This window comes from Akebia trifoliata, chromosome 4, assembly GCF_017979445.1.
Source record: "Akebia trifoliata isolate Shusen 1 chromosome 4, ASM1797944v1, whole genome shotgun sequence".
NCBI classification, from domain to species: domain Eukaryota; kingdom Viridiplantae; phylum Streptophyta; class Magnoliopsida; order Ranunculales; family Lardizabalaceae; genus Akebia; species Akebia trifoliata.
This window is the reverse complement of record NC_141378.1, coordinates 41836533-41864451: the sequence shown is the minus strand read 5'-3', so window position 1 is coordinate 41864451 and position 27919 is coordinate 41836533. Positions and strand designations below refer to the sequence as shown.

At 36.3% G+C, this 27919-nt stretch overlaps 1 protein-coding gene across 2 annotated transcripts; it reads right to left on the bottom strand.

The window, feature by feature from the left end:
• Nucleotides 1–50: 50 nt before the first annotated feature.
• LOC147405037 (hydroxyproline-rich glycoprotein family protein) lies at nt 51–27765 on the bottom strand. 2 transcript variants are annotated; one of them, XR_015178056.1, is made up of 7 exons: nt 27306–27765; nt 26392–26506; nt 8823–9293; nt 2398–2938; nt 1904–1944; nt 1623–1809; nt 51–462 (listed from the first exon to the last, which is right to left on the bottom strand). XR_015178056.1 is itself a non-coding variant. In XM_086441157.1 (6 exons), the coding sequence occupies exons 1-6, from the start codon at nt 27641–27643 to the stop codon at nt 1771–1773; spliced, it is 1545 nt and encodes a 514-aa protein (XP_086297283.1). In that variant the 5' UTR covers nt 27644–27765; the 3' UTR covers nt 1317–1770. The 2 variants fall into 2 exon arrangements, 1 of the variants encoding a protein (XP_086297283.1); XM_086441157.1 differs by lacking the exon at nt 51–462 and having other exon boundaries at nt 1317–1809.
• Between the last annotated feature and the right edge of the window lie 154 nt (nt 27766–27919).

Here is a 27919-nt window from a genome sequence, read left to right as displayed (position 1 = left end):
TGATAATGGTTGATTATTAAAGGGTAGTGGTGCTTTGCTCTTACACACGTTCATTAGCAAGCAAACCTCCAATGTTAGAAGGATATAACCAGGGCGGATTTACATTGGGGGGGAATGGGGGAACTTGCCCCAAATAAGAATTTTCGAAATCAAAAGATATATGAATTTTTGTGATTGATAACAATGACGGATAAAAAAATCCACCATTATTATTCCCACGAAAAAAATATATATATATTCACTCTTAATTGCCCTCATAAAAATTTATCCTCTTAGTTGCCCTCATGTGAGTAAAATCCTGGCTCAACCCCTGGTTCTAACCAAATATGGGGATTTTGAATCCCCACAGTTGATGATCATCATTCTCATTCAAGAGACAACAGATTGATTCACAGAAGGCAAGTCCTTAGAAAATTTGACGTTGATCTGCAAGAATTGATAAGGTTGATGGGTGACATAATCCTGCACATGCACCCAAAAAGGGCAACCTTCATAATCCTTAAATATCTTTTTTGATACAGAAAAGGAATAAAATTCAAGACAACTTCGACGCATAATGCCACTTGATTTGTAGAACAGTTTTGCAATTTGTACTATTAGAGAGTACTAAATTTTTGTTACTTAGCTTCTTCATAATATATTGGCTATAGATGCAATGGGCTATGGAAACACATTTATGTAATTTATTGTATCTTTAAAATGTTTTGTTTTTTTTCAAAATCAAACAAAAGTAGCTTATTTAGCCATCATCATATTTGATATGTTTGGTTTCGTTCCAAAAATCCATCAACAACTTCAACCTCCCTAAAAATCCCCCATCTTGTTCTTGAGATTTGTAGAAGATAAAATCTTGCGGTTGAAAGGTAGGGTTTGGGGATAAATTGGCAAATCGCCAATTAATTCATATAATAACCGTCTGGTCTGGTCCCTTGTTCGGAAAATTTTCTGAACTTTCGGGAAAAGTCGAGGAATTTGGTGACAGTGGCCATATAGAGGTGTTAATAGGAAAGATTCAGTCCCGAAAACAATGGGACCAAACACCAAAACCTGTTAATGTACAATATAGTCAAGTATGAGACACGAAAATACCCAGAACCAAAACCTAAGATAATACAAATGGTTCCTTCCTGGTAGTTAGGACTGCGATATTGAAACACACATACCCGAACCGGATAATTGGTTTAGTTCCCATACGGTATTGGTTAATCAGGTACCCAATCACCCCCGGACACAGATGGATTCCGTTCTAGGATGAACTATTTGGATTCAAACGTGCTTGTACACGTGCAGGATAAGACACAGAAGACATGCAAAGTCAACAAATATCAGTTGAATTAACAAAATTGGAAGTAAAATCAGGATGAATTTCTCACTATGGCAGCTAATTTTACATGTTTGATGGGACAACAAGACTAGGAAGTACACAACAACCTGAACACTGAATCGATCTCCCGATAATCTACAGTTTACATGCATATGATTCCCATGCACCCAACTATGCATAATTAGAAATCAAAATGCATGAAAAGACATATTGTGACCAAGGAACAGCAGCATTGGCATTAAAACAGAGAATTTGATTGAGATGTTGAATCAAATACTGGATGTTGGAAAAGAGTTACCTATGTGGTGATTGAATAGAGCTCCTTTTGGTATCAAGTTCATCAAACCAAACCAATCTCAATCACCAATAAGCGTGAGGCTCTATTTGGGAACAGAGAATCATCGGTAAATTGATTATTTAAATAATCATGATTTGATCAAACGTAACTAGTGTCGGGAACTGCGAGATTTTGGCCTGGATGCTTTCTGCAAAGGCATAAAAGAATATAAGAAATAAGAAAATGTCAGGATAGGAATATAAGAAAATTCATATAGAACTTAAAAGAGAAATTTTACTCACAGATACAGTCCCAAAGCTAGCTCCTGATCCGGCTGTCGGACCTGAGGAAATTTAAAGAAGATATAATTAGATGACCATGAGAAGATTTATTTAACTAGAAATTGGAAAAATTAAACCAAAAAAGGAAAACCTTTTGTAGATGATTGGTAATTATAGATGTCTTCTAATTATAGAAAACAATCACATAAATATTATCTTAAATTACCCACCGAAAGAAATAAAATAATTTGTGATTCCAGTCTCAACCAAAACATTCTGAAATGGAATGAAACTTTAAACCATGGGCTACGACCAACCCAAAATGAGAACAATTTAGATCTACCACGGTGGGATAAGTGTATGGTATAACTTGAAGGACACAACTTCACGTGAAGCTTAAGAGGAAAGAAACATTTTCTCCTTATTTGGAAGGGCATAAAGAGTAACCATAATTTTTGTTCTATTCAACCATAAAAATAACAGAATAGCAAATTGATAAAGGTTTAAGTGCATGCCTGATGCAAATGATGGTGTTGAAAAAAGTGAAGTCCCTATCGCAGGGCTTGAACCAAAGGATGGAGCACTGGACCCAAACAAAGATGGAGACGGAGATGACCCAAACAAAGATGCTGATGCAGCGGACCCAAAAATTGAAGATTGAGGTGAAGCACCGGATGATCCAAACAGAGAGGATACTGGAGCAGATGCTGTTGGCGTTATAAAGGACGATGATGTGGAAGCAAATGGAGAAGAAGATGGTGTATTAAAAAGAGAGAATCCACTCCCGGATGAAGCTGATGGGACCCCCAACGATAACTGTGGAACACTTGATGCACCGGGCATTGGTGAGCTGGCAAACAAACCGGCTACTTGAGTAGATGGTTGTGAAATTGCTGGTAGATGTAATGTTGGATGTACTCTCTTAGCGGCTGCTTCTTGTTTGGCCGTTTCCCTTCGGTCTGCTTCGACAAATGGATCGTTCCCATCACCCCGGCGCCGTTGGTCAGCAAGATAAGCCGATTTCATGGATTCCATATACTGATGAAGACTCTCTACCTATAGAAAAAAGGGTAACATGTCTATTACTATTAATATTAGGACAAACATATTGAAACAATAGCAAGATCAACATATCAATAATAAGCACATGTTACAATCACATGAGAAGCAACTCAAATCACATACAGCAAGAAATACAAAAAACAATGAGTCATGAAATGACATAAAACGCTTTCCACCCCAACAGTCCTGAACATGTTTTTTTAGAAGCTGGACTTGAAGCCACGACCTCAAAGTTGTTTTGCTCATGGTTTTAAATCTCATCTGAGACCTAGATGACTCACCCAAGTCATCTCGGTATCGTCCATGAACAAGATGGATAGACAAAGTGTCTCACATGTGCAAAATCTTGCGAGACAAACGAGATGACTCGAAGATATTTTCAAAATCACGTACGAGTTAGTAGAACTCATCTGAGTAAAGCACGATTTTAATTAAAATAATTACTTTTTAAATTTAAATATTTATTATCTAAATAAAATATGATTTTATGATTAAACATCTTCTAATCTACCTTATTTTATAATAAAAAATTATGATTATTTTCACATATACATAAGAGTCATGCTGGGGTGACACAGGATTTACTGCGATTCTCACAATTCTGACATGGAGATGCGTACATAACCGTAAATGATTTTTACTCGTATTGCAAGGAAACACATCTACAGTTATGTGCACATCCCACGTCAGAATTGTGAGAATCACAGTAAATACCCTGTGTCACCTCAGCATTAGTGTATATATAATTATAAACAGAGTAAAATGGTTTAACTCAGCCAATACAACTTGATCTCGGTACATCAAACCGAGCTTTGAAACCATGGTTATGCTAGTCCTAAACATGTTATGATCACAAGAAAAGTGATATCACATAAAACAATAGACACAAAAATAGTTTGAGTCTCATAGGGGGTTTTATATGAAATATAAATTTGCCTCTGTAATTTTTGCTCTTTGTACTCTTTTCTCTTCTCAACAACAAAAGAAAAGTCATAGAGGAGCAATAAGGCTTTGGCTTTGCTGGAATGTATAACTCCAACAGGACTTAAACATATATGGTCCTGGTCCTCTTTTCACATCTAGGAAAATATTGCCAATGCATAAGGGACCCTGATTACTTTCTTTATTTTTTGACCAGTTAAAATTTTATTTAAAAAAAGGGGATGAGATGGCCCCAAATAACATTAATCAAGAGCATTGATTCTTTAAGAACCACCGTTCATACAGAGGCTCCGATTTTGAGAAAACACTAGGTCTCCGGATCTTCTAATAAACACTGCCCATAGAGAAGCTTGGTCTTGGTCCATGTGAGTCCAAACCATGAGCATAGCCTAGGACAAGCAACTTGTAATTAACGCTCTAGAAATGAGTGGCTCAAAATGTTTTAATGGTTACTCCATCTATGCAACCCAAATGGACCAAATGATGCAAGTGCATATTGGAAAGAACCCATCGACTTCTACTATCATCAAGAGGATTCCAAACAATGGATTTTTCTTGTATAGCATTCTCCATAGAACTCAGAGCACCAGTATTCATTCGTTTGATTTAGGTAACACATGGTTTTCTACTAACTTTTCATAAAATATAATGAAGAGGTGGGACAACGGAGTGAGAAAGCTAAACTTAACACAATCAATACCCAGGCTCAGAAGAAAAACTTGGCAAAAAAAATTGTGGAAAGAATATGAGAATGACTCCAAAAATTAATTCACATAACTACAAGCCCAATGCTATTAGTCTCAAATGCTAAGACTACATCCTCATATTAGTAAAGAAAATAAAGCCATGTCTTATAGGAGTGATTAGTACCACAATTCTAAGCTTGCCTAGAAAATCAAGATTATAGTAGAAGCCTTATTCCAAAGATTTGGAGTCAATTAAGCTTCTGCCTAGAATATGGAAATTTTAGAGGGAAAGACATGAGTTTCCTGGCAAAATGAGTTCCACTTATTCAAAGCGTTCACTCACATGAAAAAAACAAAATAATTCCACCTGTACAAGTACAAAATGATTAGATAGACATTTCAACCCACTCCAGTCTCATGAGTACAACATTGTCGTATATGATTATGGGAAATGTTACATTTCTACTAGAAGTGAGGGAAGATTAATCGATATTAATCATTCACTCCATCAAAGTGAGCAATCTTCCCAAGAGAGGAAAATTTGTACACAACAAATTTTGAGGAATGGGTAATTAACACACACTCAACATCGATCTTGGTGTCCAACTTACCATTGCTCATTTGGATCAAGTATTTAGATTTATTTTGGTAGATTGATGTTTTTGATATATTTGTAATTAGATCCCCAGTTTTTTTTTAATGAGCAAATTACATTAATGAAGGAAGCAAGGAGGGTGGTCGAGAAGACCAACCCACAAAAAATACCACAATCAAGACCCAAACAAGAGGGCTACATTGCGACTAAATTATAAACCCAATCCAATCTAACTATGAAATCTTCAAGGAAAACCCCTTTGAATTATTTAAATACCTTTCCCCAGAAAAACAACAAACCCAAAATTGACATGATCACATCCTGCAACGACTGCTCCTTACTCTCAAAAATGCGGTTGTTTCTCTCCTTCCATATCCCCCAACAAATTGCAAATGTGAAAATGCTCAATAGGATCCTCATGTATTTGGTAAAGGGCGACCAGCATTGAAACAAAACTCTTGTGGAACCAAGAAAACACCAAACATCGAGATAAAATGAGACCAAATCTCTTGTACGACTTTGCAATGAATAAGAATATAGCTTGTTGATTTCCCATTCTTCTTGCAAAGGCGGCAAAATTTAGCAAGTAAAAGCCTCTCCTAATAATCTGATTGAACGCAACAGTCTTCTCCAACAATGTCAACCAAATGAAAAAGGCCACTTTGGAAAGGACTTTCATATTCCAATGGCCTACACAGGAAAAAGGCTAATTAGTCAAGTGGGTCAACGAATGATAGAATGATTTAACAAAAAATATCCCTTTCCTCGATGCCTCCCATAGTCTACAATCCACCAAGCCATCTCCCCTTTGAGCCCCCTTGACATTGCAATGAATAAGAATATAGCTTGTTGATTTCCCATTCTTCTTGCAAAGGCGGCAAAATTTAGCAAGTAAAAGCCTCTCCTAATAATCTGATTGAACGCAACAATCTTCTCCAACAATGTCAACCAAATGAAAAAGGCCACTTTGGAAAGGACTTTCATATTCCAATGGCCTACACAGGAAAAAGGCTAATTAGTCAAGTGGGTCAACGAATGATAGAATGATTTAACAAAAAATATCCCTTTCCTCGATGCCTCCCATAGTCTACAATCCACCAAGCCATCTCCCCTTTGAGCCCCCTCAATGCATTTATTCAATCTACCCACCTCCCAATCATTGAATGGTCTCCTAAAACCCATATCTCATAAAGCCCAACTATTTTGTATAATCCAAAAGGAAGAGATGGGCTGCCCTTTTCTTCTGAGATGACCCAAAGAGGCTTGAAAATTACTCCACTAAGGCCACCTCCCCACACCAACGATCCTCACAAAATCAAACCTTGTTCTCCCAGTCAACTTTATATCACACCCTCTTCTGGAAAGTCGGGCCAATCTTGAGCACTCCTTTTCTGCCCCACGCCAAGATGACCTGGTAGCTCCCCTACTCTTCCATCCCAAACTTTCCAACAATAACCTTCCCCCAAAGAAATTCTTCCTGCACCTCAAATCTACAGAGCCACTTTCCTAACAAGGATGTGTATTCATCCTCCCCAATTTTCTATTCCAAGACCACCTTGATTCTTTAGGTAACACACCTGATGCTAGGCTACCATGTGAAACTTCCTTCTAAGGTCCTTATCATGCCAAAGAAAAACTCAGAAGAGCTTTACAAGCTTCAATTTCACGCTTCGAGAATTGTAAACAAAGAGAGGTAATAATTTGGGATACTTCCCATTTTGCTCTTAATCAAAGTCAATTTTCTTCCTTTAGATAGGTAAGAAGCTTGCCATGAGCTAAGTTTTCTCCCTACTTGCTCGCGATCACCAAATCCCAAATTGTTGTGCTATTGCATGTCACTCCCAGTAGAAGATCTAAATATAATGATGGGAAGGAACCAACTTAGCATCCAATAGAGGCTGCCAACAAGTGCACACCTGTACCAAGATGTGGACATTTGTCTCCACAAAGCTTGAAGATTGTATTAAAATTAAACCTTTTTTTCTAACCAAGTAGCGCACCACTCCAAAGTTTATGCCCAATCTGTTCATTCACTTTGGGCCTAGAGATTTTGCAGGTAGCAAATTGGCTCCTTTTTCTCTATCACATCGATCTTCTAATAAAATAATAAATGTGACAATAGGTTTTTGATACTAGGTTTATGATATTATCACAAATATACTTTACCAACTCACCAAGGTGGCACCTTTTTTTGTATATATATAAGTAAGATCATTTCATTTAGATCGGTCAAGACGACCAACTAAAAGAAATAATACAAGATGAAAGATTAACACACACTACATGGATCTAATACAACAAACTAGCTCCAACTAACGGCAAGAGATGAAGTGTTCCCTTCTCCCATTTTCTACCATATGAATGAAGCTCATATTATCGTCGCCTTAGAATGGAAAAGGACATTAATAAATACTTAAAAGAGAATGCATCTCAAGTTCCACTACATGAACAAGCGAGTTAGCCAATGTTCCTCAAATTAAAATGGAGGACATTAATAAATACCTCAATTGAAGTATAATGACGCAATGATCTGACCCCAGTAAACAATAGAACTTATTAATTCACAAATTTATCTTCCATTGTACACATAAGATAGCAATTTAGCTTGCAAAAAATTGGATTTGTTTGGAGGTTTGACTGAGTAAAAGTAAAAATAAGAGAATGCATCTCAAGCTGCTTCTTGTCACAAAACCCTCACTGGTTTACATAGTTCTACTGCATCCTTTCCATGGATGAAGCAACTTCCATGAAAATCTTCACACATCTAGAAAGACTGCAAACCGAGTAAATCAAAGAAAGCTCATCCCAAAAAGCATTGAGGAAAGTTGGCCGGTTAGGCCCACAAACATTCGTAGTTAATTGAAGGGGGGGGGGGGGGGGGGAACTACGCATTTTTATCCAATCAATCCATCACCTAAGCACTACACATCAAAAGACCTACCCATGATCACTTGTCAGGAAAAATAACTATCAATGGTCAGAAAAGCACATCTCTTATTGTTTTCTAAACCCCATAATACTACAAACACATTCTCGGTTCCGTTTGTCAGTTTCTAGAGACAAGAATATCCAGAATGAACATACATAGCAGTTCCTTAAACAAACTTTTCTTTGAGCATCAAGAGTTCAATGTTCCATCTCAATAAATTCAGAAAACAAACATTTAAAACTCCCATTTTTCATTTTTCCTTGATATGAGGCCTCTTGTCTTTGGTAGTACTTTTCGGTTGTCACTTGTCCCAACATAGTTTTTCTAACCAATTTGCCACTAGTCAATCAAGTCCAATTTTTTCCTCTCTTTTTTCCTCATCCCTTTCCTTCTTTCTCTAGCTTGAGATTTATGCCAATCTAGAAATCTGACAGCTTCAAGTTTCTACCATCAAGATCTCAGCCATGACTCTCCTATCATATTTTCCGCAAACTGAAATAGACTCAAGCTTCCCTGATTTACAGCTAATTATCAAGAGACAATATATCATATTCATGGAGAATAAGATATAATCAAAGATATTAATAAATAGATTCTGCATCTCAAGATCAGCTGAGACAAAAGCACGATTGCACAAAGCATGGATAAGCATAGAGAACAAAAGTCATTGTGCACCATAAAACTTTTATAAGTCAACCATATATACAACACATAAGAGGATCTTACCTTGGCAGCCGCGTGAACAAAGAAATCATGCACATTGGACATAACTTTTGGTAAAGACTGCAACAGTGATAAATCCGAACCAGAAGAATTCCCATTAGAATAAGAGAGAAGTTGTTCTAGCTCTTCTATCCACTGACGGCAGTCGGCAAAATACTTATTGAATCTGGCAACCGTGTTTTGCAAAAATGGAGAAGGTCTCTTTGGGAGCCCAGTGTAGAAATCAAAAACAGGTACAATTGAGGTAGATATTGGTTGACTAGTTGCAGTCGGAGCTACTGTTGATCCTGGAGCCTGAGATGGGGTGGCAATATTAGAGGCAGCTTTTACATTTGGATGAATGAACCTTGGACGGAGTATCATAAATGAACGAACTGCAACCTCCGTGTTCCTCATCATATCTTTCACAACCACCATCAACCCTTGTAGCAAAGCTCTCTCTCTTTCCATGGCCGTACTGATTCCACCAAGTTCCTGTCACAAATGACACAAAATTCAGCATCTTGCGATAGATAAAGTTTACTAAGGACTTAACAAAGATGAAGATAAGGTATGCTTTATTAGAACCAAATGGTGCCAAGAGCACACATGGAACTAAAAACTTAGCTAACCTTCAGTAAGGGTTTAGGGTTTAGGGGAGACCTATCGAATCCAGAAAAGATAAAAGAAAAAAAAAAAAAAAAAAAAAAAAGAAGCAAAACAAAGAATCAACTAACACAACAAAAACCCACAACTTACCATCACACCTCACGCATGAACTCACTGGAATTATTACAAAAACAAAAAACAAAAAACTGGAAAAAAAAAAATCCCATAAATTCTTCAGAGCATTTGCATCAGTGGAACCTGAGACCTAAAATGGAAATAATGACCTCATGAAATTCACCCTCCCAATAAACACAGTTGTTTCTCTCTTTCCAGACGCCCCAACAAACAGCAAAAAGAACCAGCATCCATGGGTTCTTTTCTGGAAGAGAAAATGACTGCCAAATTTTTAAAAGACATAAAATTGAACAAGAGGAAGTCCAACCAACAAGGATGAGAGAAATGAAATGAGTCCAAATGTCTCTGGCAAAAGAACAGTGAATAAAAAGATGAATAACCAATTCACCACTGGCTTAGCACACGGAACAGCAGTCTATAAGAACAATAATCAGGTAAGGTACTTTGGATGGAACTTTGTTCCCTAAATCGTAGACTGTAAAAAAACTTACGGATACGTACGGGCTGAGGTTGATATAGCGATTTAATTAAGAAAACTTAATCCCGACTCACAACCACACATTGGGATCTACTTCCAAAGGAGAGATTGGAATGGCAGACATGTGGGTAATAAGGCTAGCAATAGGTGTTCCTTGGAAAACAATAAGCTTGGGATCTAACCTTGCTTGCATACAGAGTTAAGCTCACCAAAAGTGAAAAAAAGAAAGCAGTGTTGTCTGCTGATTAGAAAAGAGTCAAGGCAAATTGCTACGAAAAGATTCTTGTCCTACCCCTTAAATATGCTTATGATTCATTTAGTTTCCACATATCTAGCAACAATCGAAAGACACCTCTTTCTTCTTTTGATTGGTTAGTCCAAGAGATAGTTAAGACCATGGGTAAGAGTAGAACCAAGAAAAGTCACATAAGTTTTCCTTGTATGGGGGCATATCTCGGCCTCCCTTTTTTATCTTCATTAATAAAATTTTACACTTGTAAAAAAAAAATAGTCACATTATTTTGGGATTACGGGATTTAATTAAAAAAATCAAGAATTGTGAAGAGCATTTTTTTATAAGTAAGAATTGTGAGTGGCTTTTCAACTAAGATGGTAAACATTGATATAGATACAGAAGGCCGAATAGGTATTTCAATTTTCTAAAGCTATGGAAAACACAATTCTATATGATGAGTTGAACTCATTCTGTTACTTTTGTAACGCCCCAACCCTTGACCAGGTAACAATATGGTCCACTTTGGGTTACCCCTCACAACTTTAAAACGCTTTCTTACAAGTTAGGAGAGTTGGAATACCTATAGCCCAGAATCACAAACGTTCCCTACTCGATGTGGGACTGTCACCCCCATCCCTACACTATTCTACCTTGCAACCACAAGCCCAACCACACTACTCGATCGACCACGGTTCCAACTAATAGAATACTGGCGAGGGTGTGACAACACTCCCCACCTAATAGGAAAGTCGTTCTCAGCTTTGATACCATTTGTAAATAACATCAATGATTCTATCTAACAAAACTTCTTAACAATATTCCTCTCCAAAAACTATACTTTAATCCAACGATAGGTTATATCCTAATTTAATTATTTATTTATTCATTTTTACTAAAAATGCTATAAGGTTAATTAGTCAACCATGTCAAAATTATCCTCAATAAATTATATTCCTTTACTCCTCACTCCACAAGATTTCCTCAAATTTATTTCTTTTTTTTTTTACTTCCCTTGGTTACTCGTCAGACTAGTTAGATTCTCTCAAGTGGTAAGTCTTCTTTTGCGAGTGAATTAGATCTTACTTGATCCATCCTCAATGTTGATGATCTGATCTTCAGTTACCTCTTCATTCATATTAAAACGTGTCTTATTTAATCTATCATTATTATCGGCTAGGTGTAAGTTTTGAGGTGGACTCACGCTTATACGAGTCGGCATCCTTATCCTAGGCATACGTTGATCTCTAGGTATTTCCTTCTCATGTGGTTGGTGGTACTTATCAGCTAAACTAACAATATTATTAGTTTAAATCAACTCTCGCACCATCTTTTCCTATATCATCACATATAAGAATAAAGACATTATAAAAATATAATCTTCAACACGATATAACTCCAAGCATCTAATATTTAGTTACACGAGGAATTTTAAATTCCTTTGCAACTTTTAAATCTTTACCAATGTTGTTAAATAGCATATGCAACCATGTGAAACCTGCACATGTTGTTCGCATATGCGGTGACATATGCTGCAAAAAAATATGCCATCGCATATGCTTAATGTTGTCAAATGCGGTCGCATATACTATTTTCAAAGTGAAAATCGCAGATTCACATATGCAATCTTCAAAATGAAAATCGCATACCTCAAAAATATGTTATCTGCCAACATGCAATGGCATATTTTTGTGTAATGGCATACTACAATATACGACGGCATATTTTTCTGCATTTTTTTCTTCTTTGTTGCACCATATGCCACCACATATGCGATGTACAAATTCGCATGTTGGTCGCATATGCTATTTAACAACATTGCATATGCCATCACATATTGGTAGATAGCATAATCCTACGACTTAATGTTTAAATCTAAACGCAATTATTTTATTAAAATAACATATTTATCCACTAGTCTATCGCTTCTTTTTGGTTCTTTCTAGTTTTGGAGTCATTTACGGCATTTTGCTCCATGTTTTCTTTTTATCTTATCTTCATCCATTCCTAAAGGTCATTTATACTTTCTATCTAACCAACGACAGTACTTTGGGACTGTCAATCTTGTCCTAGGATTAATTTGGGACTGTGATTCTTCTTTTTCTTATCTATATTGAATTATGGGTTAAGTGTGATCCCTTGTTTCTATGTATTAATTCGTTTTCTTACCATTATAAATAGATAGGACGTGTAGATCCCCTCCATCGTTGAAAATTCCATCGTCTTCTCAGATTATACTCTTTTGTAAGATACCATTAATTAACAGTGGAAGTTTTGTGAGCCAAAAATCTAATCGAAACTCCGTTGAGTGAACCCAAGTCAGAAGAACAAAACACTCAGATTTTTAAAATTTTCAACATAGTTAGATCTCACAAGTTTTCAAGTAGGTTCACTTACCTTACGGATCCCATGTGATGCATACATGTCATTGTATGTGATTGATTTAATGTTATGTTCTACCATGATTATGTTCATTGATTCATATGATGATGTTATCAAGAGGTTGTTGGATTGGAAGTAAAACGAGATGGAAGTCCTCAAATTGTAATCCTTAAAGCCTCTAGAGAAGATCTTGGAATGAGATATGTCACGTGCGCCAAAGATTTGAGTTAAGTCGTGAGTGTTGATGTTGGATGTAAATTGTTGGAAATTTGTGCATGTAAGATCATAATATTTTTATTCAAGAGGATATTATACACGTGTTACTAACGTGATACGCGTGTAGGAATTAGTGATTTTTCCCTACTAAGCTTCACAGCTTACAATTTTTATACCAAAACATTTCAAATTAAGGAGTAGGCCCAGTGAAGGAAGGCGATAATTGAGGATTTTGTCGCATCCCAATATTTTTCTATTAATATTTACCTCTATTTTCTTTTCTTTTATTTCATGTTTGGAACTCCTACTGGAATTAGAGGTTGTTATTTAGGAATAACATTTGGATTATTATATGAACGTTGGTTTTTCAAGAGAATCATGAATAGACAGATTGGCATTATTTTAAAATTTCAACCCATGAATTTTTGTAAATGGTTTAAGACATATTGTGTGTTAGAAAGCGATCGAAAATACGAACCTAAATTGTTATGGTTTGCGAAAATCGGATGTATGATTTAAAAGTTGTGGATTTTCTATTACGATTACAAAAAAATGGTTTTGCAAAATTTTATGGCGGACCCGATTTGAAGCCCGCAGCAACCTTATCTTTAAAATGTGACAATTCTGTCCTCAGGTGGACAGCACGCATTGGTCCGATAAAACCTTAAAGTACTTCAATAATATCTTCTAAAGTGTACTATTTATATTTTATTTGAAAAACTGGTTAAATTACAATTCTAATGGTATATGAGATGTAACCTTCCGAGTTGTTTAGATGAACCAATAAAATTGTTTTCCGCCAACTGTCGAAATTCAATTATGAAACACTTCTCTGTAAAGGACTTTCCAATGCTTATCTTATGAATTTTTTTTGTTAGAAGTCATATTATGAGTTTTAAAAAGTTTGAAATTAGCATGTTTTAATTGAAGTCACATGTTGGGTGTGACAAAATGGTATCAGAGCTAACCAAGTTTAAGATTCCTTTGAGTGATTCATTAACTGTAATATTGTTGCCCATATAAGATATTTGCTTGTTAATGTTATAATGTTAGTATAATCATTTGTGATCTTTTCTAGGCACAAAATGGTAAGGAAAATAATTACTACGTAAAAATTGGATCACACTCAAACTAGAATCCAAGCCAAAGAAGAATCAGAGCCCCAAACCAATCCTAAGAAAAGATTGACTATCCCGGAGGAATGTCGTTGGTTAGACAAAAAGCATAAGCGACTTGAGAAACGGATGAAGATAAGACAAACCATGAAAACACGGAACAGGATGCCGAAAATGACCCAAGAACTAGAAATAACAAAGAAAAAAAGATAGAAATAGTGGATAAACATGTTATTTTAATAGAATGATTACGTTTAGAAATAAGCGTAAGTAGTAGGCTTATTATTTTTTATTACTATTAGGTCTTAATTATTTCCAAGTTTGACCCTTTTTTTTAATTTCATTGAGAGTTCGATTAATAAAGAAAATATTGATTTAGAAGGTACTAATTATTGAGTGGTACTTGAATTCTAAAACTAAGTAAAGACATAAAAGTAAGAAAGGAATTTAAAACTCCCCGTATAACTAATTATTGGGTGCTTAGAATTATATCTAGCTAAAGATTATATTTTTGTAACGTCTTTATTCTTATATGTGATGACGTAGGAAAAGATGGTGCATGAGTTGACTTCAACTAATAAGAATATCAATTTAACTGAGAGGTGTCGTCAAGCCCATGAGAAGGAAATACCTCAAGATCAACGTATACCTAGGATAAGGATGGCGGCTCGTATAAACATGAGATGACCTCGAAACTTACACCTAGACGATAAGAATGATGGATTAAATGAGGCATAATTTAGTATGAATGAAGAGGTAACTAAAAATCAAATCATCAACATTAAGGATGAATCAAATGAGGTCTAGTCCACTTGCAAAAAGAGATTAACGACTCGAGAGAATATTGATGGTCTAACGAGAAACCAAATGATAGAAATTTGATAAAATATTGTGGAGTGGGGAGTTGTGGAATATAATTTATTGAGGATAATTTTGACATGATTGATTGATTGACTTGATAATATTTTTAGTAAAAATAAATAAATAAATTAGGATATATCTTATAATATGGAGAAGAATAAAGCTAAGAAGTTTTATCAAATAGAAGTATTGATATTATTTATAAATGATATCAAAGTTGAGAACGGCTCTGGTATTAGGTGAGGAATGTTGTCACACCTTGCCGGAATGTACTGGCAAGACGCGCGGTCGATCGGGCAAGTGTGGTTGGGCTCATGATTGAGGTGTAGAATAGCAAGGAGGGGTTGGAAGTTGATCCCACATCAAGCAGTGAACTTTTGAGATTCTGGACTATAGGTAGTCCAACTCCCTTACCTTATAATAATGTGTTTTAAAACCATGCAGACTTTGGCCCAAAGCAAACAATAATGTAGTGTGTCTGGGGCATTACAACTTTTAACTACATTAAGCTAGACATAAGTGTTTAGCTACGTGCAATGAAGAATTTTTATGTAACACAAAGGAACACATTGGTAAAAGTAAAAAAGATTAGATGGCCAAAATGATGTGGATAAAGGTAGTTGGAACCGTTTGAAGATGTACGCAATGATAAAGATATGACACCTAGATAGAAGGGAATGATGGAACAGAATCACGTAGCCAACCTTAAGTAGTTGGGATAAGATCTAGATGATGGTGGTGGTGGTGACAAATACGACATAATTAACATCTAGTCACTACATTATGCTAAGTTCAATGAAATTATTGATACTTGATGAGTCATAATGTCTTTTCTATAGGTTCAAGTTGAAGTAGTGCCAAAATCCTAGATTAGAGGTATTACCACACACAGACTGTCCCACCTTACCGAGGTGGCACTCAAGAGTAGAGGTGCAACTTAATTCTATTCAAACCGAAAATCGAACCAAACCGTGACTTTTGGGTTGGTTTGGTTCGGTTTAGATTGATATCGATTCAATTTCGGGTTTAAAAAATAAAGAACCGATGGATTCGGTACGATTCTCGATTTGGACTTTATAAATAACCGAACCAAATCGATAACTGAACTAACATGTTCTTTTAAAATAAATTTAAAATTTTTCAAAACCCTAATAGGGCGTCTCTCTTCTTTCCCTTCTCTACTCTCTCTCTCTCTCTCTCTCTCTCTCTCTCTCTCTCTCCTCGTTTCTTGGAGTTGAAGAACAGTCACACGTGTTGTTGGCTTGTTGTTTGATCTTGTCCACTGAAATTGTTCTTTGAATTATTCCAATGGAAAAACTAAAGCCTGATACGATCTTTGCTGATGTATTATCGGTCAAAAAATTTCCAAGGAATCTACCTTTGAAGGTAATTAAGGATCTCGGACAGTTGATATTTGATAGAGAGATTTCTTTTCATTGTATCGTTAACTCATCGAATCTTGATGTTTTTAAATTCTTCCAGCTGTGTTTGGGATCATTTGTACTCATCTGATGTTTGGACCAGAGAGTGGGAAGAATGGATGGATAAGATTGTCGTTTGTGTATGATAAGCTTCGCATCTCTGCTACACAGGATCTAAAATGCCCCCAATTCTTAAGCATCTTTGAGAAAGAGGTTAGTATTTCTAACTCTATTAATTAGTTAGTTTTTCTCTGAAATTATAAAGAAAAGTTCTTTTAATCTTTTTTATTAAATAAATTTTTTTATTTATGTAAAAATATATGACGTTGTTTTTTATCTAACACAAAAATTAATTAAAATTTTAAGAAATATACTATTTTAGATGACATTATCAAACTCCAAAATTATGCATGAACCAATTACTATTTATTATTTTTTATTAAAAATATTTGTTTAAGAAATTTTTTGGCAACCCATGGAACCAAACCGAATTAAAGTCGATTTTGGTTGGTTTGGTTCTAGACCAATTTGGTTCGGTTTTGGTTCTCATATAATGAGACCGACCTTGGTCGGTTCAATTAAGATTTTACTCAAAACCGAACCAACCCAAACCAAGTTGCACCCCTACTCAAGAGTCATCATGTCTTCGCAGCATGAGACAGCAAGACAAATGGAAGAGTAGAAAAACCCAAGACCAGGACACGACTTTAAGTAACGTAGAATACGATAAACGGCATCAAGGTGAGAAATATGCGGAGTATACATGAATTGACTGACCACACTAACCGTAAAGGACAAGTCCGGTCTAGTGTTCGATAAATCAAACAACTTACAAGTCTGATAAAAAGAAATATCCAATAAAAGATCACCAGAATCAACATGAAAACGTTGATTCTGATCCATAGGAAAGGAAGTAGGACGACAACCAAACATACCCACGTCCTGAAGAAGATCCAATGTGTATTTACGCTAAGATAGCGAAATACCATGGCGAGAGCAGAATACCTCTATCCCCAAGAAGTACTTGAGAGGACCCAAATCCTTAACCTCAGAACACGACCCAATAACATCTTAACTTTGTCAATCCATTGTGCATCATCACTAGTCACAATAATATCATCCACATAAATCAAGACAATGGTACAACGACCATCTACTCCTCGACAAACAAAAAAGGTATGATCGGAATGGCATATAAAAAATTCCATAGATAAAATAACCTCAGAAAAATATTGCAACCAAACTCGCAGAAACTGTTTCAAGCAATACAGAGATCTATGAAGGTTGCATACCTTCCCAAAATACTCCCCCTGAAGACGAAACCCAAGAGGGGGTCCATATAAATAATTTCAATCAAATCACCATTCAAAAAAACGTTCTTCACATCAAGTTGGTGAAGTGGCCAGGAGTGACATGTTGCTAAAAAAATAAGAAGTCGAATAGTATAAAGTTTGGTAGCCGAAGCAAACGCGGCACCAAAATCTTTTTCAAAAGTCTGTATAAACCTCTTAGCAACGAGGCGTGTCTTATACCGATCAACAGTCCCATCGGTGAGATATTTCACAATGAAAACCCATTTACAACCAACGGTCCATTCCCTAGATTGAAGGATAACAAGCTCCCAAGTATTATTTTTCTGCAAAACATCCATCTCAGCAGTCATAACTCTAGTCCATTTAAGGTTTCGCAAAACCTCTGATACAGATCAGGAAACGTAAATAGAATCAGTGGCTGCAAGGTAGGCATGATAAGAGGAAGAAAGACCCTGATAGGAAATAAACTGGACAATAAGAAGATCGGTTACACACCATCGCTTACCTTTGTGAATGGCAATAGGCAAGTAAGAGTCAAAAATAGAAGGGATAAGAACAGGTATATGTGTAGAGATAGGAGAGGATATACCTGAATCCAAGAAGGAAGATGGTCAAGGTGGAAGAGGGCGGGGGCGACGAGTGTAGACCTAAAGCGTCGGCAAAGATGGAAAAAAACTAGAAAAGAAAATATTATAGGAGACGGGTCCTGCAAAGTAGATGTGGCACTAAAGTAGGGAACATTTTCAAAGAAAGTAGCATCAAAAGAATGTATTACATGGTGAGAAACTGGATCATAACACTAATACCCTTTTGACATAGAGGAGTAACCCAAGAAAACACACCGAATAGCTTTGCCATCTAATTTGGTGCGATAAAGAGTTCTGTCTTAAACAAAGCACGTGCACCCAAAGACTTGAGGTGCAATGGGGAAAATTATACTGTCAGGTTGAAAGACATGAAGAGGCACTTGTCCCTCTAAGGTGCAACTCGGAACACAATTAATAAAAAAAGCTGCAATGAGAACTGTCATATTCCAATATGCCTTAAGAACATGCATTCCTCGGAGAAGACACCAAACAGTGTTCATGAGATGGCGATTCTTACGTTCCGCCACCCCGTTCTGTTTAGGAGTACAAAGACAAGTCAATTGGTGAAGCATACCATGCTCATGAAGATGGAAGCGAATCCCATCAAATATATATTCCCCCTCATTATCAAACCGAAGAGATTTAACAGTAGCATTGTACTGAGTTTGAATCATACAAGGAATATAAATACGTGTATTTAAAAAATTCACACAAAGCATTGAAATTTATGTCTACTACAAATAATTTTTAAAATAGAAAATAAAGAACATAAGTGCTGAAAATTGACATGTCTTAAGCGAGCATGCCATAAATCTAGAGTTTGAGACGAAAACTTGTGACTCCCAGAGGAACAAAGCACAGAAACCAGAACAGCAGTAATAATTGAGCAATTTAGAGATTTAGTAATACTACTCACAGAAAAAAGATTAAGGGATAGGTGAGGGACAAGCATAAAGTCTAGTGAAATCTTAGAAGATAAGGAGATGATGTCTTTGTTGTGGATAGGTGTAAGAGATCCATCAACAAGACGAACATCCCTATGAGTGGTAGGAAAAGTAGAAAAGGTAAAATAGTTACTCACCGGTCATGTGATCAAAGGCACCAGAATCAATAACCCGTGTCAGAGGAGCAGAATCAGATTGAGTGACATGAAAAGCAGATAATGTACCTGGAAGCGTAGTAACTGAGGCCACAGTCGAAGAGGAGTGAATGTGGGCATGAATCTGATCCCAAACAATAGTGACAATCTGAGTCTATAGTTGTTATAAGTCAATCGTGTCAAATGACGGAAGATCAGTGTGATGAATGGATGATGACTCCATTGTAATGGCGTGAGAACCAGATTGTTCCAAAGATGGAGTGGAAGGAGATCGTGATATCATATGAAGATAAAACTAAAAGCAAAGGGCCTTCTCACGGCTAGTCTTCTCGCAATGACTACAAATAAGGCCACTTCCTTTACCACGATCACGACAACCACGGCACGGCTCCCTGATTCAAGGGTTCGAGAGTTGAAGAAACTCGAGTTGACAATTAAGGCCATCTGATCTGTAACTGGAGTAGAAAGAATGTCAGGGACCTGAGTTTGAGAAGGAACAATACAACGACGATGCTCATCACTGTCAATAGTCACAAAAACTTCAAATAAAGAAAGTAAACGAGTGGTGTTGAGGATCTGTGTCCGAAGGACCTCAAATTCAAGTCATAGACCCATAAGAAATTTGTAGGTCTAATGTTGAGCAATCCTCTTAACCACATAATCGGCTGCTTCTAAAGAAAATCCAACCATAGACTCATAATGAGAAAATTCCTCCTAACTTGACTGAAGAAATCCGAAATAATTCGCTACACTCTGAATCCCTTGGGTAGCTTGGGCAATGTCTCGATAGAACTCATAAATCCTCAAGTCATTCCTTGCATGTGCATATGTCTAAATAAGTACGAACCATAAAGATGAGGCAGTCTCATGGCACACGAACATGGTATAGATGCACTACTCCATGGAGTTGAAAAACCACCCAACTATAGTGCAGTTGTCGATTTCCCATGATTCAAATTTAGGATCAGTAAGGGGTGGTTTAGTAACAGTGACAGAGAGCCATCCAGATTTCCCTCTACTACCTAGATAAAGACATAGATTAAGACCATGATTGAAAATTCCGACCATCGAGAAGGACAATGGTAATACGTTGGGCTGAAGAATTAGACCCAAGAATTGTTGTAGAAGTCGTAATTCCTTATTCCGAAGTTATTGCTTTGGTTAGAAGGGAGGTCTAAAAAAGAAACTCATAGTACCAATAAACACAGATCTTCACGGGTACCCTAAGTATTGACGCAAGCCTTCCTAAGCTATACAGATGTTGCCGCAGGCCTTCAAAAACACTCACATGTGTTGTTGGACCTAGGTGTTGATGTCGCAAGCCTCCCTAGGCTATGCTCTTGTTCCCTCTAGCCTCCAAAGGCACCTACATGTGTTGTTGTCACTGGCCTCCGAAGGCACTTACAGGTTCTGTTGAACCTAGCTGCTCTTATTGCAAGCCTCCACGGGCTTTGTAGTTGTTGTAGCAAGTTTCCAAAGGCACCCTAGGTGCTGCCGCAAACTTTTAAAGGGACCCACAAGGCTGCTGTAGGTGGTTGCTGCTGCCGCAAGCCTCCACAGGCTTTGTAGCTATAATAGGTTCCCAAAGGCACCCTAGGTGTTGTTCCAAGATCTTATAGTCCCTGTAGTTACTATTGCAACTCTCCAAAGACAAAAACAATGGAGAAAAACCCTAACAAAGGGCAAAGAACATTAAGAAAGCCTATCAAAGGCAGAAACACTATTGTAGGGTAAGAAACACAGTGCAAAAACACAGCATGTGATCAAATCCCTATCGCAACATGCGATAAAGGGAATAATAAACAAAAAGAAACAAAAAAAAGCCCCCGAAGGAGAGAAGATCTAACAAAGCTGCTCTATGTTAAGTATAAATGTAATGACTTGAAATCTTAAAATGTATCTCAAGGAAAGAATTTTATATCCGTGCATTGATTTAAAAGTATAGATTCTCAAATTTTAATATTTGAGGAAAATAAACTTCATCAATAGAATTAGAAGGATCGAGAAACATACTTTAGCCTGTAAGCACGCCTAAATCTGAAGTCGATTGAAAAAGTTATCAAATCCTCGAGTTTCGCATTAGATATTTTCCCAATAGGTAAACGACACCTTAGAGACGTAATTTGACGAAACCGATCATACCATTAGATTCGTGTCGAAAAATCACCCAAAATAGAGTATAAGTTGGTTCAATTTGGCATTCGGGAAAAACAATTCCCAAAATGACAAGTATGTCCCACTTAAGTGATATAAATATCTAAATTCTATTAGAAAAATCAGATTTTTCTTATTCTTCTCTCCAAACAAATCTCAACCCTTTTCCTTCAATATTTGAAACTCAGATCTACACTAAACGAGAACGATCCGAGGTTAGGCGCAAGAAGGAAAGTTGTTCCTCTCGCCGAGGGTTACACGTGGACGCAAAGAAATCCGATTTTCGCCGGTAGAAAATTTTGGAGATTGGCCGGAGGTGATTTTAAAGTCCATTCAACCGTTGAAAATAGCTTGAGGTAGGTTGCCTTCCCTTCTACCTTCTAGTTATGCTATAATTTCATAGAAAATCCATATGATTGTTGATAAATCGATTATTTCATTAAGTTTATACATATTTGAACAATTTAAATCATGTTTGCATGTTTATTTATGATTGATTTTAGTTCATTTGATTTAATATAATCATTTTATAGTTAATATGATATTTGGATCGATTTTGATCGAGTTTCGACGAAAAATCAGCAATTCGGAAAAGTATCCGAATGTTGAGTTTGGTTCTAATTTGTTTTGTGTTGCTTCCATATACTATGTATACCCATTTCCTACATTTATTTCATTAAGAACAATTAAGTATTACTTTAAGTTCTTTAATAAATAAATAAATAATTTGTTTTCAAGTTCGACTTTGAAAAATCATTTTTTCAACACTTAGTTAAATTTTCACAGATTTCAGCTTTTATGTCTTATGGTTTTATTTTTGTTTTCGAGTCTCTCGACTCAACCAAAACTATCGAATGGAATTGGTTGATGTTTTATGGATTTCGAATTTCTTTAAAAGTAAAATTACTTTAATAGATATGTAGGAAATTAGATGATAGATTAATCGATTTAATTGATGGATGGATAGAGAGAACGTATGTTCTCGACTGATTGATGGGACAGTGCCTCCAGTTCTACGTAGTGGCCATGCCACGTAAAACGTGATAGATAGATAGAGGGATGAGATGATTGATGGATGGAAATGACAGATAACTGTCACTGGAAGGCACTACCAGAGTTTGTTTGTATTTTCGATTAAAAAGAAATGATATAATATATACAAAATAAATTATTTTATTTACCAGTAAAGGTTTGTAGAAAACCCATAAAGAGTGAAGCGTTGCTGTGTGTCCGGAAGCGACGAGTCAATCTAGGATAACACTAGATGTCATATGCTCTTCGGTAGTATGGGATACCTTAGAGCATATTACAGCTTATGAAATCCGGGAATTTCTCCTACTTATTTTCTGGGGAACGTTGTGTGTAAAGGCGGTCTCTGTATAGTGTAGAGATAGGCGGGGTTCACATGCATTGCCTCTTGATAGGCTTCGACGCGAGGGGTCTCCTGGGCTAGTTAGTGATCACTATTAGTCTGTAGTCGTCAAACGGTCGACCTCACCGTTAGTTGAACTCAGTATTGGGTTCTTGGTCAACGGCCAGTCTGAGCCGGATAAATGGTCATCCAACCGTGGTATGCTAGACCGGCCACAAAATCAGATTATAACGATGGGATTCCACATCGGAGGTTAAGTTTGGAATATCGTATTGCCATAGCCGAGGCGGTTATATCGGCGTGTTCCTCTGCTCTCTTATCGATTACACCGCCGTGTTCTTATTATGTATCTTTTCTTATTTTGTGATATTTGATAGATGTTTTTATTTGAAAGATGCATAGGTTACTTTAAATGATAGAAATGATAGGTTGAAATTATTTAACTGTTTATTGAATATGCTTAGACATTTATCGTATGTTACATTATGAAAAACTTACATTATTTAACTGTTCAACTGATTACTCGTGCATGTATGACTCGTTGTTAGAACGGCGTTCATCCTGCTGAGTAACATTCCCCTGTTACTCACCCTATCCTTCCCCTTTCAGATTATTCAACTTTTGAAGAACCGTTCTTTGAGGAGTCTTTTGAGGAGGTCCTCGAGGAGGATCAGATTGATGTCTTGCCGCCGCCATGTCTTTGAGGACTAGTAGAGGATCCTAGCGGTTTTTGGTTGTAGATAAGAAATATGTTAGTTTAGAAATTTTTGTAACCTGATGAATTATGAGATTAAAGATCTTGACTTGTATTAGTGTTTGTCGATTTCTTCTGCTTACTCTAGACTCTCGTATAGATGTTAGTTAAATGTTTATTCCGCTGCGTATATTTTCTTTTCATAAGTATTATTATTTATGAATGTTCTGTTAGATTGTGTGATTGATTACCTCATACCTCGAGATTCTAACCGATGAATCATAGGGATTCGTGTTGGGATTTCGGGGCGTGACAATAAAGATCTAGAGAATCAAGGGGAGAAGAAAAACAAGGAAGAATGAGGGGTGAAAAACGAAAAGGGGAACCAAGGAGAGGGGACGAAATTCCTTGACTCAGATATCAAGAAGAATTGAAAAGAAGAATTGACAAGTCTCAATCTGAAAGCTTGGCAAGAATTTATAATAATAAAAGAGTTAAAAGACAAAAAAAACCTTACAAGAAATAAAAGAATAAAAACTATTACTACACAACTAAGACTAAAATAACACTAGATTATTTCCAATACTTACCACTATTACAGCCGTGATAAAAAATAAAAGCAAACCAAACTTTTGTTGGCTTTCAATTGTTGGAGCAACATCTCCTTGGTACCACAAAGGAACACATTGGTGAAGACAAAAAAGACTGATAATGAGAACTGTTTGAAGATGTACACAATGACAAAGATATGAACCCTGAATAAAAGGAAATGGTATAACAAAATCACCTAGCAAACCCCAAGTAGTTGGACAAGATTCAAATGATGACAAAAATGGTCATGATGACAGCATTATTAACATCCAGACACTATAATATGCTAAGTTCAGTGAAATTATTGATACTTGAAGAGTCATCATGTCTTTTTTGTATATAGGTTAAAGTGTAAAGGCGGAGATTTTCTCTTCATAAATAAAGAAAGAAAAAAAAAAAAGAGATCGATAGACTTACCGACAAAGAGAGAAAAAGAAAGTGAAAACAAGAAGAAAATGTATGAACAACAAGTCCTCAAAGAAACACTTTAAATTCCTAGAAGACTTCAAACCAAAATAAAAGAAATCTCATAGCACTTATGATAACTTCTTGAATTGAGCTTTCTTTCCCTCTAAAAATATAGGATTATTCCTTTCCCTCCAAATGACCAAACATAGTTGGCATTGTTGTATCAAAAGATCTGGAGTACGGCAAGTTTGAATCTTCTACCAAAAACAATACCCAGCTCAGGTTCCTATACCTGAGAACTAGAAGTCACCTACCATAGCAAAGATATGTACATGAACACCCATTTCTAATGTGATATTCAACATTTTCCAATAAATTAGAAGGCATTTCAATGTATTGAGAATACTAACAATGGATCTGGGAAAACCAAAGTATTTGGCCTTCTAAATCGTATGGTTGACAATCAAAGATCATGAGTTGTCTAAAGCCACAAGTAATAAATTTCAAAAAAAAAAAAAACAGGTCCAAGTTATATCAATCTCATTGAGCCAGGAAGATTCACCTTTCAAGAGGAATAATCTTTTAGTCAAGAAAACAATTGAGCAGTCATCAATGCATTAGAAAGCCCGTTTTAAGATCTACAACAACTATTTTACAATTCAAAATTATGTTGAAAGTTCAAGCATAACAACAGCGACAGAAAATGGAGATAACTTTTTTTTTCCTTATAAAAAGTATTTACATTATTTAGATGGATATCAGAGATTACCTAGGCCTGAAATTAGCTTTGGGGGTTTTTCATTTTCTTATACATATATATATATATATAGGGAGAGACAGAGAGAGAGAGAGAGATGGTATGATATCATTGTAAAGAGACCTTCAATTGCTTGTTTAGTTTCCCGTTGCAAACTCTTAGAATTGCATGGATTAGCATACAAGAGGTTTTTCCTATATTTACATCCAAGAAATACTAGCCTCAGCATAATTGAAGTTTTATCTATTATTTAGCAATTATTAGAGTTGGCAATGGGTTGGATAATATCCGCTTACCCGACTCATCCTACCTGAGTTCTTCGGGTATGGGTACAAATTTTTTATCTGAGAAAGAATTCAGGTAAATTTATCCGCAATTATTTTTATCCGAATATTTTTAGGGTCGAATACAAATATACGTCCTATCCAACCCGAATATCTGTTTACCCGAATTTAATACAATAAATTCACAATAAAATATATGTATGACCCAAAATTAAGGTCTTTCCATCATCTTCACAATGAGGTATATATATCCGCTTGAAATTTGGGTAGAAGTCGGATATGGATATCCTTTGAAAAAGTGGATAAATAGTTGGATATGGATATCCTTAGCCGAAGTGGGTAAAAAATTGGATATGGATAAGCAGATATAGAGTTGAATAAGGATACAGAAAAAACTTCACCCGACCCATTGCCAGCCCCAGCTATTATTCATCTAACCTCATAGAAGGATCTACCCCCACCCCTTGCCACCCATCAAATACATTCCTCATTGTCAATCTTTCAGAGATGTCAGTCTTCTTCTTTTTTATGGGTAAGCTGGACTTGAACCCACGACCTTAGAGTTGCTTTGCAATGTGTCAAACCAATTGAGATACTGATCTAAGACCAGATGTCAGTCTTCATTGTTGCCAGAGTTGAAAGAAACACCAAGAAGTGCCATAAATGAATACACAGGGAATTTGGTTCGCTAGAACAAATGGATGTGCTACGCTAGAATACAGTCACATAAATAAAAGAGTAGTCCACAAAAAATGCCTACAACAGTAAGAAACAATAGGACCGACATCGAGCTCAAATCAATCAAAGCAAAGACTTAGTTCTCTTGAAAAACTTGCAAACCAAAAGAAAACAGAAAGAACCACTAAGGAATTTAATGGGTTAAACCTGCACAATACGACTGGCATCGAGCTCGAATCCATCATTGGAGACCGAAGAATCATAAAGACGGCTACACTGATCTAGCCGCTGACTCTCATCCCTGTACTCCAATATACGCTCCCTACATTACAAACACTACCGTTAACCATCCAAATTTACAACAAAAAAAAGGACAAAAACAAAAATCCTTAACCTTGAAATATTGTGAAATAAACTTGAGTTGTACAAAAAATTTATAAAAATAAAAAACACAAAACAAAAATCCCTAACCTTGAAATAGTTTGAAATAAACTTGAGCCTCAATGTACACTAGAAAGCACTAAACTTATTTTCACAAAGAAACCCTAATTTACTGCTTAAAACAAATTCATTCATCGAAGACACAGATTTGAACCCTAAAACACCTATAAAACTATAATAATTTGAACCATATAAGAGAGAGAGACCTAAATTAGGTTCAATTTCAGCATAAAGTTATCTTCACAGAGAACCCCTAATCTACTGCTTAAGACAATTCATTAATCGAAGCATTACGCAGATTTGAACCCTAAAACCCCTATAAAACTACAAGAATGTAAAACCCTATAAGGAGATAAAGGAGGAAATTTAGGTCTATTTCAGCATAAATTTATCTTCACAAAAGAAACCCTAATTTACTGCTTAAAATCAATTAATTAATCGAAGACCTGCCCATATTTGAACCCTAAAAAACCCCCTATAAAACTAAGAATGTGAAACCCTATATTTGACAGAGAGACTAATTTGGGTCTATTTCAGCATAACTTATCTTCACAAAGAAACCCTAATTTACTGCGTAAGCGGTAAGCCAATTCATTCATCGAATACACCTATCCATATTTGAAACTAAACCCCATATTAAACTACAAAAATGTGAAACCCTAGAAGGAAAGAAAACGTACTCAATCTGAAGGAGAATCTTCTGGGAATCAGGATGAAGATCAGCCCACTTAGTATTATAAGTTGCTGGGGTTTTATCGTTGGTGAAGAGATATAGATGTTGTTGTTGTTGTTGCTGCTGCTGCTGCTGTTGTTGTTGCTGTTGAAGCTGTTGTTGTTGTTGTTGCTGCTGCTGCTGCTGCAGTTGTTGAAGCTGTTGTTGTTGTTGCTGCTGAAGAAATGGGTTGTTCTGTTGAAATAAAGAAGGTTGTTGTTGTTGTTGGGGTTGGAAGAGATTTGGGGTTTGTTGTTGTTGTTGTTGTTGTTGTTGAGGTGAAGGAGAGAAGAGCGAGAACGCCATTTTTCTTTTCTTCTACTTCTTGCTCTTCTTTTACATTAATGGCGTCCTTATGATTATAGTTGTTTAAACTTTGAAACTCAAAATTTCAGAAAAACCCTACGGCCTAGTGCGCGCCTTGGATTATTGATCTCGTATTCGAATCGCTGGGACTGGGATGTACAAAAGAACCGAACCGGAAACCCGAACTGAACCGGGATTGAAATAATAGACTAAACCCGGTCTGATATGTGAATACACATATCCATATCGGAATTTTTATTCTGGTCCAGAACCGAC

Excerpts from the sequence above, each read along its gene's own strand:
- LOC147405037 (XM_086441157.1), bottom strand. The coding sequence starts at position 27,643 with ATGGCGTTCTCGCTCTTCTCTCCTTCACCTCAACAACAACAACAACAA. Across the intron at positions 2,939-8,822 it reads TTGTTCACGCGGCTGCCAAG|GTAGAGAGTCTTCATCAGTA; the intron begins GTAAGATCCTCT and ends TTTTTTCTATAG. Across the intron at positions 1,810-1,903 it reads CTAGCTTTGGGACTGTATCT|AAAGCATCCAGGCCAAAATC; the intron begins GTGAGTAAAATT and ends ATGCCTTTGCAG.